This window comes from Canis aureus, chromosome 19, assembly GCF_053574225.1.
Source record: "Canis aureus isolate CA01 chromosome 19, VMU_Caureus_v.1.0, whole genome shotgun sequence".
Classification (NCBI taxonomy): domain Eukaryota; kingdom Metazoa; phylum Chordata; class Mammalia; order Carnivora; family Canidae; genus Canis; species Canis aureus.
The window spans coordinates 41643293-41657391 of record NC_135629.1 but is presented as its reverse complement, the minus strand read 5'-3'; the positions used below and the strand labels follow the sequence as shown (position 1 = coordinate 41657391).

The 14099-nt window shown below is 57.2% G+C and overlaps 2 protein-coding genes across 11 annotated transcripts; both read right to left on the bottom strand.

Moving 5' to 3' along the window:
• Positions 1-1418: 1418 nt before the first annotated feature.
• On the bottom strand, positions 1419-3902 carry TMEM89 (transmembrane protein 89). Its single transcript, XM_077858946.1, has 2 exons — positions 2026-3902; positions 1419-1609 (listed from the first exon to the last, which is right to left on the bottom strand). Exons 1-2 carry the CDS (start codon positions 2317-2319, stop codon positions 1424-1426), a joined length of 480 nt encoding a protein of 159 aa, XP_077715072.1. The 5' UTR covers positions 2320-3902; the 3' UTR covers positions 1419-1423.
• A 137-nt stretch (positions 3903-4039) lies between these two features.
• Positions 4040-14056, bottom strand: SLC26A6 (solute carrier family 26 member 6). Of its 10 annotated transcripts, none has more exons than XM_077858941.1 (22): positions 13901-14017; positions 12828-12900; positions 12071-12229; positions 11851-11990; positions 11510-11620; positions 10799-10962; positions 10431-10595; positions 10198-10350; positions 9808-9890; positions 9576-9723; positions 9173-9286; positions 8948-9025; positions 8539-8634; positions 8343-8449; positions 8136-8205; positions 6854-6946; positions 6667-6765; positions 6117-6209; positions 5264-5443; positions 5020-5074; positions 4609-4745; positions 4040-4371 (listed from the first exon to the last, which is right to left on the bottom strand). In XM_077858941.1, exons 3-22 carry the CDS (start codon positions 12187-12189, stop codon positions 4357-4359), a joined length of 2220 nt encoding a protein of 739 aa, XP_077715067.1. In that variant the 5' UTR covers positions 12190-12229; positions 12828-12900; positions 13901-14017; the 3' UTR covers positions 4040-4356. The 10 variants fall into 10 exon arrangements, with proteins under 10 accessions (XP_077715067.1, XP_077715062.1, XP_077715063.1 ...); XM_077858936.1 differs by lacking the exon at positions 12828-12900 and adding an exon at positions 13588-13734 and having other exon boundaries at positions 13901-13984; XM_077858937.1 differs by lacking the exon at positions 12828-12900 and adding an exon at positions 13588-13734 and having other exon boundaries at positions 5264-5440; positions 13901-13982.
• Positions 14057-14099: the final 43 nt, after the last annotated feature.

Sequence of the window (14099 nt, the reverse complement as noted above, 5' to 3'; positions counted from 1 at the left end):
TTCACCCCACTCCTGTGTGTGGTTACTTTATTGTTCCTTCCCTGGTACAGGAGGCCTCCAGGAACCTCCTGCCAGGTTAGAGCTTCTGGTCAAAATAGATATACAGGGTCCCATTGCATTTAGAACCTGCCCCCACAATGCCCCGTGCTAGAAAATTGTGGGCCATACAAAGAAAACAAGTTTTGAAAGGTCTGTGGAGCCAGAAGTCCATCTTTGGCAAATTCTTCCAAGTTACACAGTTTCTATATGAAGGTAAGTTGATGACAGTTTTCAAAATTCGAAAACCATCTAGACCATTGATGGGACATCATCAAAAACAGGTTAGGAGAGGAATTCTCTAAACTACCAAAAAAAATTTTTTTTAAGATTTTATTTACTCACGAGAGACACAGAGAGATAGAGGCAGGCAGAGGGAGAAGCAGGCTCCATGCAGGGAGCCCAATGTGGGACTCAGTTCCAGGACCGCAGGATCACACCCTGAGCCAAAGGCAGACACTCAACCTAAACTACCAAAAATTAAAATACAAGTTTCAACCAACCACGTTAGAAGGAAGACTGAATTATTTTTCTCTTTTCTGTATAGAGAATACATCCCCATATGACAAACTCCTCATCCTATATAGAGGTTGTCAGAATCAGCAGCCAGGGAGTGCAGGAGGACTTGCATTACAGAAATGGGTCAGGATGTCACCATAAGCACATTACTGGTCTGGATTTTGCATTGTAGGGTCAACTCTTTGACATTTGTAATCTCTTGTTTCTTTCCTCATGTGAATGCATGTTTCTATTTTTTAATTCGTAATTTTATATTCTTTTTCTAAAACAGACTTTAAATACATATGGGCCTCAGTACCTACTCAACTTGGGTTTTCTGCAGTAGAAGAAAGGGAAGAAGGGAGTGAAGTTCAGCCCTCCCTCTACTTCTAAAGGCCTTAGGGCAAGGGCCACTCAGATGCCAGAGCATGTTTGAGGCTGCCACAAAGATAAAAGCGGCCAGGGTTCAGCCTCCACCCCACCTACCCAACCCCGACCCCTGCATCACCTACACAGAGCCCTCAGTGACTCAGCTAGGTTGTCCCCTCCTCTGGGCAGTGCTCCATGGACTACCCCATTCTGCCCTGATGGTCAAGTCTTGTTCCACCACACTGGGGCCCGTGAGGAGCTCCAGAGAGACAGTTGCATTTGTGAGTGAAGAGGGGTCTATTTCTTGGTGGGGGCAACGGAGCAGTATGAGCCAGTACCACCTATCTACCCACCCATCCTGGGCACAGAGACGTCAGGTCCGCTGGCTGCAGTAGAAAGGGGACACAGGGTCTAGGAAGGCCTGGAGAAGACGCACACACACACGGGCCTGAGCTTGGTCCAGAGCCTCAGGCTATCCCAACCCCAACTGGCCACCAGGCAAAGAGAGGCATACGTTGGGTCACCCAGTCTGGGTGGGACACTCCTTTATTTGGGTCTTCTGTTGGTTGGATATACGCTGCAGGTGGCCCTCAATATGGAGCAGGAGGGCATCTAACATGTGCAGGACCCCACGGAGCAGGGCACGGTCTGAGATTGGGGCCCGCCGCTTCCAGGGTCCAGAGGGGTTAGTAGTCACCTGCGGATGCTGAGGATAGGACCAAGAGGCAGGAGTGAGAGCAGAGGGACAGGATGGGGGGGGTATAGTAAGGAGCAGCCATGGGACCAGGGAGAAGGGCATAGGAAGGGAGTTGGTGAGGAAGGGTGACCAGGGGTCTGCTGGAGGCTAGGGTGGTCATGGGGGCCAAGGGGGCTGGACAAGGAACAGGGACATTAAAGGGGTAGATAGATAGGAGCAGAGTACTGGCCACAGGGAATGGTCAGGGGTTGATGAGTGTGGACAGAGACAGGGACCACAGGGTGTGAGTGGTGGGGAGACAGATGGAGGCACGGGTGGGAGGATGGGGTAGGAGGTAGAGAGGGGAGGAGGGGTGGAAGACCCTGAGCTCACTGAGTCTAAGTGGAGGTAGGAGGCTGTGGAGGACAGAGCAGTCCTCTGCTCACCTCGAGCTTAGCAGCCTGGGAGCGCCGCCGCTGCAGCACGGCCCGGCTGATCATCAGCATCATGGTAGTGGTGATTGTGACCCCAGCCACAGGGTAGATGCGGTTCATCCCCATGCCCATCCAGTGGCCAGGACAGCCCAGGCTGCTCCCACAACCATCCAGGGTATTTGGCTGGCACCCCCAAGGGTGCAGGTCCAGCCCCACCTGGTACCAGAGGGGCCGTGTCCAGGTGAGGGAGGGGGCTGGCATGGCCAGCAAGGGCAGCAGTAGCAGGAAGGACGGTGCGAGCAGCATGGCTGTGCCAAGTGCCTGGGTAGAACCCGGGCGCCTGGCAACGGGCAAACACCCCTCCCCCAGCAGCAGGCGGCAAGTTCCAGCTGGGCCCACGGCCTCTCAGGAAGGGCAGCCTGGCCAGAAAGCACAGCAGGAGGGAAGGGGAGCTTCCAGGGCTGGGGGGCAGGTGCACTGGGCAGACTTGAGTCCTGGGTGCCAATCTCTGAGCCAGCCCGGGTCTGAAGGGATACCTTCTTCCCCCTACCTCCTCCTCCTCATCTAGCCTTCGATCCCTAAAATCCTAACACTTCACAGTTCCTAAGGCTGCTGTCCAGCACAAAGCTGGCCCCCAAAGCCCAGCCTACCCTACAGTACAAATTCCAGCAGGATGAGCCCTCGGAAGTATGGGGCCCCCACACACTCTGAGTAAAGCCTGCAGGCTCACCCTGGCCTGGGAAGTCCTGTGTCCTGCATCCTCCCTCCATCTGGCCTCACACAGGCCCCAGTGGCCTCCCTGGTGTTCCTGAACATATTTGCAGTTCATTTTGGCAGGACATGGTCCTCTACTCCTCCACTCCCCACGGCTGGTGTTTCAGTTGTGTGACCTACTCCCTCAGCTTCCCTCCCATGACCACGATGGGCAAGAGTCTGTCCTTCCTTTCTCTCTCTCTCTCTCTCTCTCTCTCTCTCTCTCTCTCATATGACCCAGTTTTTTCTTCAAAGCAGTTCTGTCCGCAATTTCTTAGTTGAGGTCTGCCCTCCAGTCTAGCACATGAGCTTTACTCACCCAATATTTGCCAAGCACACCACACACCACTGTTGCTGGTGCTGGGCCATGGCGTGTCAGAGTAGATAAAAAGCCCTGATTTCCTGAGCTGTGGTTCTGGGGGGTGGGGCAGATGATTCATGAACACAGAGCAGGCTGCCGCCACTGCAGAATACGATAAACACTGAGCTGGACAAGGGGCATCCGGGTGACTTGAAGGACAGAGCAGCCTCTGTCCACTAGCCCAGCACACAGCTGAGCACCTGGTCAGTACCTGGGGGACAGCAGAGCTTGCACATCCCGAGCGGGTGACGTGAGCAAAGCCTTGCCACAAGCGTTCCATGGCACTGACTCGTTTCATACTCACTGAGCACCCACAAAGTGGGTACAGTCACATTCGCACTGTACTGCTGAGGAGACACTGAGGCCCAGGAAGATTCTAGTCTCCTGCTCCCAATCACTCAGAGCATCAGCTGGCCCGAAGGAAGGCCCACTGCTGCCCACTGGGCGACATGCCCAGATGCTGGCCTTTTGTGGTAGAAAGCAGCACATGCTTCTTGGCTGACAGTGACCTGCAGAGCCCAAGTGGTCTAAGGATGTGAACAGGCCTTTTCCCAAGTATATCAATCCTGTCCGTTCTTACTTCTCAACACAGACCAGCAGCACCTGTGAACATTATGCTTTTCCAGCTGGTTGCTCAGGTGTTCACTCCACATCCTCCAGGGGCTACACTCACCAGGACCATTCCTAAGAAGCAGCTCTGATTCCATGGTCTTCCAACTGAAGAAACAGGCCCCAAGGGTTGTGCATAGCTGGAGAGCTTGAACCTGGGGTGCCCCCAACCCTTGGCCTGGGCTCCATAACTCTCCCTTGGGCTCTCTATTCTCTTACCTGACTCTGCCCTCCCCAAAACTTCCCCCCAATTTCTGACTTCAGCCTCCACTTTGGGGCATAAGAAGGGTCAGGAGCCAGGGCTGTTGATCACTGCCCACTCCACCAAGGCATAGCAGAGCCCAGTGGTAGGCAAACAGGTTTTTATTTCTGGGGCTAAAAACATGCATCTTCCCCCCACCCAGCCAGTGCTGGTCTGACTCCAGTGCCCAATCCCAGGCCCAAGCCTATAGCACTGAACTTGGGAGTCCCAAAACCTCCATCCCTGAGTTGTATGTATGTGTATATACGGAGAGGACTCCTGGGTGACATCTGGAGGCAGCCCAAGGGTAGGGACGTTCTCACAAGTGCCTGGTCACAACCTCCAGAGGTGAGTAGTCTCAGTCTGGGCAGCAGCGTGGTCAGAGTTTGGTCATCTGAGTAGGCAAGGATGGGAGGCTCCAGTCACTTTCCAAAAACACATACCTGCCCCTTCCCCCAGGACAGCAACTCCTGCTCCCGGGAGCAGCTTTAGCTGCATGTGGGAAGGGAAGGCGGTGGGTCCACTGGGGGCAGAGCCATTCAGGAAGGGCGGACTTCCCTGAGGTGGGGGTCAGGGTAGGGATAAGCAATAGGCAAACAAAAAGAGCTCTGTGAGCCAGAGGCCAGCTCACCAAAACAGGGTTGGCAGGGCTGGACTTCGGGTGTTGGAGAGCAAAGAGGACAGCATCATGGACAGAGGCAAAGAGATGCTGCTTAGTGATAGATGCATCGAAGAAGTGCCCGGCCTCAAGCTGAGTGACCACAGGAGCTGCAGGCAGGAAGGAAGTCTCCTCTGACTCACAGAATCACCAGGAACACCAACCCCAATCACCAGAATACCCTGACCCATTTCACCTATGACCTATACTCCTGGGGTTGCAACTAAACCTCTAGTCCCTCTTGATCCTTGACCCCCTGCCTCCCAAGACACCTCTGAGCTCTAGTTTCAGAGAAAGACTTTTCCTTGTGCTGCATGGCAGGCTCCTTGGCTGGGAGAGCCCCATTCCCCTCCCAGACCACTCGTGCTGTCTCCAAGCACGCACTGTGGCAGGCAGCCAGGTACACCTCCACCTCGATCTCTCGGAAGTCGCGGAAAATCTGCAGCAGAAAAGGGGGCCAGATTCAGAGAGAGGCTCCAGAGCTCTGAGGAAGGACTCAGGCAGGTTGTGGGAGAGGGAGTTTTGAGGGGGAGTTCAGACGGTTCTTGGGTCCAGTTACAGGGTCAAGAGGACTGGGGGGCCTGGTCCTCTCCCAGGGCTCTGCTGAAGGGTGCTCCTAGCCCCTTACATTCTTCAGGCTCTTGATGCACACAGTGTCCACAAAGGAGAGGGCACTCAGGTCCAGGACAAGGCTGTGGAAGTGCGGCTGAGGCAGGCCCAGGGCCTTCAGTGTGGACCCATTTGAGGCCTTAGTATCTTCTTGACCACCAGCTGCTATATCCTCTACCTCATTCCCTGTGCTCGCCTGCTGGGAAACCAGACACACTGCAAAGGCTGCACATGAAGGAGTGATGGCAAGGAACACACACGGACATGCAAGGGACACATGGGGTCAGTTGTGGGAGCATGCATGTAAATACCCACATATATGGGACATGCACGGACACATGGGAATGCACAGGAGAGGAAGCTCAGACTCAGGGAGCACGCACAGATGTGCATATACTGCTCTGTTACCTCCCAGGCCCAGGCCTAGGGACCGAGGGAGGGAGGTGGGCAAATGTGCCCCAACCTTAGCCAGCCAATGTGGAGTGAATAGGGGGCTCAGGGACACACGTGCACACACAGACACCTTGGCACCCAGCCTGGGTCCCTAATTGGGCTTGGCACACCCTCTGATCCCATATTTTTCCCCATACCCCCAATCCCTTCCCTCTACCCATGAACACAGACTGTGAGGTCTCATGGACTCTACAAATTCAAGGTCTTTGGATGGCAGATCAGAGAACCACAAGCAGAATCTATGGCAGATCACCAGGCTTCTCCCCATGGGGCATCAGTTCCATCACCCCCACTCCTACCATTGGTACAACCAGCTTGAAGCCCCAGCGGGTAAGTCCATGGCTTTCCTCTCAGGACATGCATGATACACGCACATTTCTGCAGCTCCTGGCTGGCCCCTCTCCCACCTCCAGCCTCACCTGGGCCTTAGAGTCCTCCACATTGTTGCTTTCCATGTCTCTGACGCTGGTGTTAACATGGATGGAAACAGAAGTTCCCTCAGAGGCTGCAGTCTAGGCCAGGGAGAAGGGAGACAGGAAAGAGCTGTTTCAGCTGTCATATGGCAGCCAGGCCAGGCAAGTCTGGTGTCACCCCCAGGCTTTGGGCAGGTAGGCAGGCCAGGAACTAAATCTTGGAACCCAAGGCCACCAGGCTGAATACAGTAGGGTTTGACTGGCTCCTGGAGCAGCCAAAAATGGAAAAGGACTGTGGTGGTCCATGCTGTCACTGGCTGGCAGTGTGTGTGTGTGTGTGTGTGTGTGTGTGTGTGTGTGAAACAAAACTTTGCCCAAAACACTACTGCCAGGGGAGCAAAGCAGGGGCCCTGGGGACATCAGGGAAAAAGGAAGGGTGAGTGAGGCTAAGAACTCAGGAGCCCAGGAGCCCAGGAGCCCACGGGCCCAGGAAAAAGGCCATGTGGGTTCAGCAGCAGGACGGGGGCAGGAGTCCCCAGCTCAAAGGGGCCCCTGCCTGTTTCTGGAGAGTCTTCTGCAGTCGCTTCAGCTTTTGCTCCTTCTTCCTGAGCCGCTTCTTCTTCTGGGACATGAGGTGATCGACGTCTATACCACACTAGAAGCAAATGCAAGGGAAGGGGATGTGGACACTTTGGGGACACAAGGGGCCTTCTGATGCTCACCCTGGGGACCCCAGGACTTACCCTCTGCTTCAGCGCATCACTGTAGAGCTCAGCATTAGCAAAATACATGGTGGCTGATGAGCGGAAGACCTTCACACCTGGGACCTCCCTGGCCTGGGGATGGGCAAGTGTTGGGGTGCCTGAGCCCCTACTTTCCCAGTTGTATCCTATTCTGTTTTCCTCCCTTGTGCAGCCTGAGTCCCCATCACCAGGGCTCTGCTCACCAGCCAGCATGGGCCCAGCCTGCAACCCCTGCCCTCCCGAGATCGTGGGCCAGAAAGAAGTTTGGCCATGTCACCCTAACTCCTTATCCTCCTCCCCACTCCCCACCCTCGGCTACCCAGGCCTCAGCCAGGCCTGTCAAACCTTCCTCCAGGGCATCCTGCATCTTCCCTTCCCATATCCCTTCCCTTCTGCCAATACCCAGGCCAGGCTCTCAGGCCTCCTCTTGGGTTTCCACCCCCCACCCTGTGGTCTGTTTGCTACATTGCGCACAGAGGAACGCTCCCCAGCTCCCACTCCATCCAGGGCATAGCCCAGGTCTCTGCTCAGCACTTGGGCCTGCACAAAGCAGCTCCCATCTCCCTTTTTTTTTTTTTTTTAGATTTTTATTTATTTATTCATGAGACATACACACACACACACACACACAGAGGCAGAGACACACACAGAGGGAGAAGCAAGCTCCACGCAGGGAGCCTGATGTGGGACTCGATCCTGGGACCCCAGGATCACGCCCTGAGCTGAAGGCAGATGCTCAACAATTAAGCCACCCAGGCATCCCCCATCTCCCTTTCTGTCCAGCTGAGCTGCTCCCCCTCTTGCCCTCCCCTTGTTCTGATTATACTGTACTCAGGCTCCAAGGTTCCATGTCAGCAGGAATAGGCTTGTTCTATTCCAGAACCCCACTATTAGCCCTGAACCTTCTCAGGAGGTAAACGAATGTTAGAGATGTAGGAACTCCATTGGTCAGATCAGGCAACAGCCTCCCCAACATCCTGGTGTCCCGGGCTCCTGCCCCCCAGCATTCCTGCCCCAAGGCTGCTCTGCAAGAGAAGGCTTGGACTGCTAGCTTCAAGTCAGATTCCTCTCCATGCTCCCCAGCACCTCTATCCACTCCTCCTCTGTCCCTTTATAGCTCTGAGGAGGATCACAGCCCCAAATTCTTCCCTTGAAGTTCCCAGGACCAAAGCACACTCAGCCCCCAGGGTCTTTGCAAAGTGCAGAAAGGACCAACAGAGGACCCATTGTGCCTCCATCCCACCCCGCCAGGCCTTCCTCTTGCTTAGCCTCTGCCACCCACCTCTGAGTACTCGGCCACATCTTGGTAAATATCCGTGTCTGTCACTTGCCCCAAGACAGAGTAGTGGGGCCTGTGAAGGAGAGTGTGTGAGAAGGGGGCATTGAGGGAGCCAAGCGTTACCACCAAGATGCAGAAAAGCTGGAGGGAGCCAGTGTAGCCCTCACCCTCTCACCGAATGGGATGAGGGGACCAGAAGGGGAGACTCACAGCTGTGTGCGGACCACCACAAGCAGGAGAGAGAAGACCACTGCAACTGCCAGGCCAATGTCCAAGTTCAGCAGGATGGTGGCCACAAAGGTCACCAGCCAGATGAGCTAAAAGTAGGACAATGGTCAACAGGCTCTAGAAGGGGCCTTGGGGCTGCAGGCCCCTAACCCCACCCCTGGGCTCCCAGACCTCTCACCAGATCCATCCGATTCGACTTCCAGAGGGAAGGTATGTCGGTGAACTGCATCAACATGCCCTTCAAGTTCACGATAATGGCAGCTGCCAGGACTGCCTAGGTGAGAGGAGAGAGTGTCACCATGGGCTGCTGAGAGATGCCCAGATGCTAACAAGCCTGACCACCTGGGCAGGAGCCAGACTGATGCTGGCATAACCCCACCTGATGCTAACCGCCACCCCTGGACAAAACAACTCGGATCTGAAGCTGAAGGGTTCTAATCCCTGACCCCAAATCTCACCCTAAAGAGCTCAACCTTGAAAAATAGGTCATGACCTTGTATCCCTGCCCCTCACCTAGGACCTAATTGACCTGAGCCCCTGGTCTGGCCAAGTCCCTCAAGCCTGGCTGGGTGGGTGTGGCAGCTCACCTTGGGCAGGTCTCTGAAGAGTTCCCCAAGTTTGACGATGATAATGAGGATGAAGAGAGAGGAGACGGCTCCAGCCACCTTTGGGGGGGAGGAGGCGGAGTAACCAGAAGGGTGGGATGGAGGGTAGGAGAGTAGAAGTGGAGGGAGCAACGGGGTGGGATCGCCCAGCCAAAGCAGTGTGTGTGTGCGCATGCGCACGGATGCACACCCATGCCCGAAGCCCACCTGTGTGTTGCCTCCGGCGCCCTCCTGTACCAGGCTGCGGGACATGGAACAGCTCACGGGGAAGCATTGGAAGATGCCCCCAATGAGATTACTGAGGCCGAGAGCCACCAGCTCCTGGTGGAGAAAAATGCAGGTGTCTAGTGCCTGGTCTCTGCCCTCCCAAGTGCCTCCCCTAGGCCACTATGCCTAGGCCTAGGTGTCCCCAACTTCCATCCTCACTCAACAGTCTCCTGATCTGGCTGCTGCTGCCCCAAATGCCCTGAACTCCCACCCTCAGTGCCCCACATGGCCCCAGCACATCTGTTTGCTGCCTCCCCACATCCCACCTGATACTCCATACACCCCCGCTCCCAGCCCCTGGGGTCACTGTACACTCAGCTACCCCTGTACCCCACTGCCAGACCTGGTTGCTGTCCACCCGGTAGCCGTGCCTCAGAGCGAAGATCTTCCCCAGAGAGATGGCAATGGCAAAACCAACCACAGCGATGGTGAAGGCATATCCCACCAGGCTGGCGAACAGCTGGGGATTGGGGGCTGCTGGGGGCACCAGCCTGTGAGGGGCATCTGTGAGGCCAAAGGAGGGTGTTTGCCTTGGGCACCCAATCCTCCCTGACTGGACAGGGGCCAGAGCTCACCCTGCAGGGATGTTGCCCACGATATCCACCCCAAATCTGTGCTTCAGGCCCACGCCGTAGGAGATGGCTGTGGCCCCAATGAGCTAGGGAGAGAGGACAGAGTCAGGGGAGGGGTTTGGCATTGTCAAGGGGGTAGAGGGATGCCGGAAGCAGAGCCTTCAGGGGGTGGGTGGTGTAGCAGAGGACAGGGGTAAGACACACAACTGTTTGGGGAAAGTAGAGATGCTATCAAGGTCCGGAAGGTGCCAGCATGGGATCTTCCTGCTGTGGTCAACCCCAGGAACTCTCCCTGGTGCCCGCCCATTCCAGCTGGTCATGAAGTCTGGGGGGCATCTGCCAGCAAGCACCTCCCCCACCTTCCCTGACCCTCCTGCCCCGAAGAATCCAAACCGTCAGCAGTTCCCCGGGGATCGGCAGGGGTAGACGTCGGTGCAATTTGTCATTCAGGAGTTTCACCAGCACAAGCACCACACCGGCCACCACCGCGGTGACCACCGTGCCCACCACACTCTGGGGCAGTTTTGAGCAGACCTCCAGCACTGTCTGGGGGGGGGGCAGGGTCACGGGTGGCACTGGAGGTTGTGGGGCGCGCCCCGCCGGCTCCTCCTCCCACCTTCACTCACATAGATGAGGGACAGTGGCCCAGAGCGGCTGCTCAGTTGGAGGCCAAAAACATACTTGAGCTGGGAGACGAAGACCTGCACAGACGCAGCTGTGGTATAGCCTCGGACCAGGGGCTCTGACAGGTAGGTGACCACAAAGCCGAAGCGGACCAGGCCCAGCCCTACCTGTGGGGTGACCAGGGGAAGTCAGGGGAGAGACAAGGGTTGTCAGGGTGGCTACAGCAGAGCCCAGGGCGGGTGGGAGCAGCCAGAGTGATGAGGAAGGGTGGTGATGGGCAGACACTCTGGGGAACTGGGAGAGGAGGGTGGGGATGGGTTTGGCAGTGGTGGGGTCAGGGTGGGGGCACAGGCTCCTGCCTGTTCCGCACCTGGAAGAGGCCGACCAGGACACTGAGCGTGGAGGCCAGCTCCACCCGGGTAGCATCTCTGGTCGCCTCATCGATTGTGGAGTTCACAGCCTGCAGGAAGTTCTCATCTGGGGCCAGGGATTCTGTCACACTGCCCACCATCACAGACATGACAGCAAAGGTGCCTGCAGGGGTGGGTCAGGGTGGGTCTGAGGGCAGAGGATGCTGCCCTTCCCTGGAGCTCTGCCCTTAAGGGGAGAGGTCAGGAGATAGCCCGTTCCAGAGGAGTATCTTCAGACTCCACTAGGCATTAGAGTCCATGCTCGTGGTCAAGGATGAACCCTGAACTCAAGGCATCTTAAGGGTGGCTAGAAATGTTGGCCCTGCCCCACCTGTGTCCATCGGCTCAGAATCACTCTCCTTGTAGAAGGTGAGATGGGGAAAAGGGCTCGGCCAGCCTCAGGCTGGTTAGGCCTCTGCCAAGTTCTGGACCCCTCAAGTCATCTCACCCACATCCTCCTGGAGCCTGGGCCCTGAGCTATTCTGAATCTGCGGCCCCACAGTCAGAGGCCTAGTCCTGCCTGGGAATGACCTCGGGCCAGCCTCCCACTGGTCCAGCACCGATGCTGTCCCCCTCTCCAAGTTCCCTCTCCCCACTTAGCCCTCCCTCATCCTGTCCTCCACAGGGAAAGGTGGACAGCCTCCTGCAAGGCCAAGCCTGGTTCCACTTACCCACAGAGATATGCCGGGAAGTGCCAAACAGGAAGTAGACAAAGACAGGATAAAAAGAGCTGTAGAGGCCGAACACGGGGGGCAGTCCAGCCAGGAGGGCATAGGCTAGGCCTGGAGGTAGAATGGTAGCAATGGAGGCTTGCAGGCCAGGGCCTTGAGAAGGATGAGGGAATCCCAACCCTAGGTCATGGTCCATAGTTCCAGGGGCAGGGCTTATAGCTTCAGATTACAGAGGGGCATGAGACCATAGGGCTTCCACGACAGGGCCTTGATGGATTGCAGATCACTCTTCACCTCTGGAAGAGGCTGAGGGTACAGCCTCTGGGTCAGGTGTGGCTCACCTTGTGGTAGCTGCATAATGGCCACACTCAGGCCAGCCAACAAGTCGCCCAGGAGCCAGTCTCGCAAGGGATACCGAGGTAGCCAGGCCAAAACCGGAAGGTGTTGGAACAGAAGGGCTCGGGCCCGAGCATGGGAGCACCTGGGGACACAATGGTGGACTGGGGACAGGGTCTACCTAAGTCCTGCCAGTGCCCCCCAGACCCCCATCCTCAGCCTTACTGAAACCAGGTTCGCCACTGGCGGGTCCCAGTTGCTGAGGTCCAACACCCCAGCTCCTCCAGCTGTTCCTGGTTAAGCAGTGGCCGCTCCACATGGTAGTCTCGCTTCCTTAGCTCCATGGCTTGTGGCACAGGCAACAGCGCCTGTGTGTCCCTCTGCCTAGGATGGTGAGAGCAGAGTCACAGTGAGTGTACCCCTGGCCCAACCTCCCTCACACTTCCACCTGGGATCAGAGTCACCCACTTGACTTTTCTAGGCCTTAAGATTTAGGTAGGTCCAGCTTTCAACTGGACCCACGCCCAGCCAGTGGCAATTCTTGAACTTTGGCTGGGAAAAGTCTCTTGCTGGGCCAAAGTTCCCTATGAAAAGATAGCAAGATGAGTACAATCCATACCTCCAACCCAGGTATAGCTGCCCACCTGTCAGTGTTCTATGAGGCCTGGTCCCCAGCTGCCTGTCCCCCCTCCCAAGACAATCCCTGTCCAGTGAGCTCAGTGCTGGCTGAGAGCACACACAAGGAAGGGACAGGGGTTCAGTTCTTCAGGCAGGCTCCTCTTTAGAGTGGCTCCCATCTAAGGGAAGGAAAATATTGGGACTAAGGTTGCCCCTGGGCCTCCAGCCTGGGAGTCCAGGTTGTGAACAAACTCAGGCTTAATCTGGGAAAGCCAGGGGATGGCTCTCACGTGGAGAAAGGGGTCTCACTTCGCAAGCTCCTACTACTACCAGGTGCTTTTTCTAACATAGAGAAAGCTCTCACCTGACGGGAAAGTTTGCACCAGTCAGGTATGTGCTGTATTCAGTGAATCTCTTATCCACCCAGGGGCTCCCACCTGAAGGGGAGAGGGGAGAGGAAGAGGGGACCTCCCTTGGTAATAGGAGATCTGTGGGGAGGGAGTTCTTATTCGAGGAAGCTCATACTGGGAGGAAAACTTTCTTAGTGGGGAAACTTTTCACCTGCCAGGAAAGCTAGGAAAGTTCTCATCTGGAGGGTACTCTCACCTAAGGGAAGCGCTTACCTGGCGGAGGCTCCCACCCGGAATGGTTGAAAGCTCTCACCTGGGAATAGACCTCAGGGCAGGTGGCTTCCCTGCGGGGGAAATTCCCCCGCTGGGAAATTTTTCTGGAAAGCTCTGACCGAGGGGTAGGATCCCACCCGAGGGGTAGGAACTCCCCTGGGAAGAACCTCTAACCTGGATGTCCTGGTTGGAGCGGGGAGCGGAGTAGGCGCAAAAGGCAAATCCTCAAAGACTCTAGGCACTGCCGTCTCTCAGAGATCTTTGAGCCCCCTTGCCCCTCCTCCGTGAGTCACTCAGGTGTTCTTAAAGGGCTCTCCCACTCCCCAGGACGCGGGGTTGGGGGGCGGGGCCTGGATCCTTGGCCCCTCCCCCTGGGAGGGCACCTCGGCCCTTCCAGCCGGACCCCTCATTCCCGGACCAGAGGTACAGCCGGATGGGCTCAGGCCAGCGCTGCGGAGTCGGTGCGGCGACCTCCCGGCCCCAACGCGCCCAGCGGCTCACCTCCGGGCCGGGGCTCCTCCACACTCAGCCGCCTCCCGCGGCCCGAGGCCAGCCCGCGGGCGGCGCTCGAGTGGCTCCGCACACAGCCCTCGGGGGCGGGGGGCGCGCCGGCTCCCGCCCCCATCCCTCGCTTCCGGGGGCAGCCGCCTGCAGAAAATCGGCAAAGCAGCAAACCGAGGCGTCGCAAGGGGAAGACGCCTGCTGCGGACTTGGCGGTACCCCTCCGCGCTAACCCAAGCCGGCACCTACACCCGGGCCACGCGGCAGCTCGAGGACCCGGACGCGGGGAACCCGGGCTGCGCCCTGCACTCACCCCGAAGCTTCAGACGGCCCCATGGCCAGCGGGCCGCCTGCCAGGTGGCAGCTGCTCCCTAAGCGCTCGCGCGGGAGGCCGCGCGGGCTCCGGATGGGTGTCGGGGCCCTACGGTGCGCTCCAAGGGGCCAATCCCCGCACAGGCCAGAGCAGGCCTGGGCCAATCAGCGAGCTCGGGCGGGGCCTAAGGGTCGTTCTC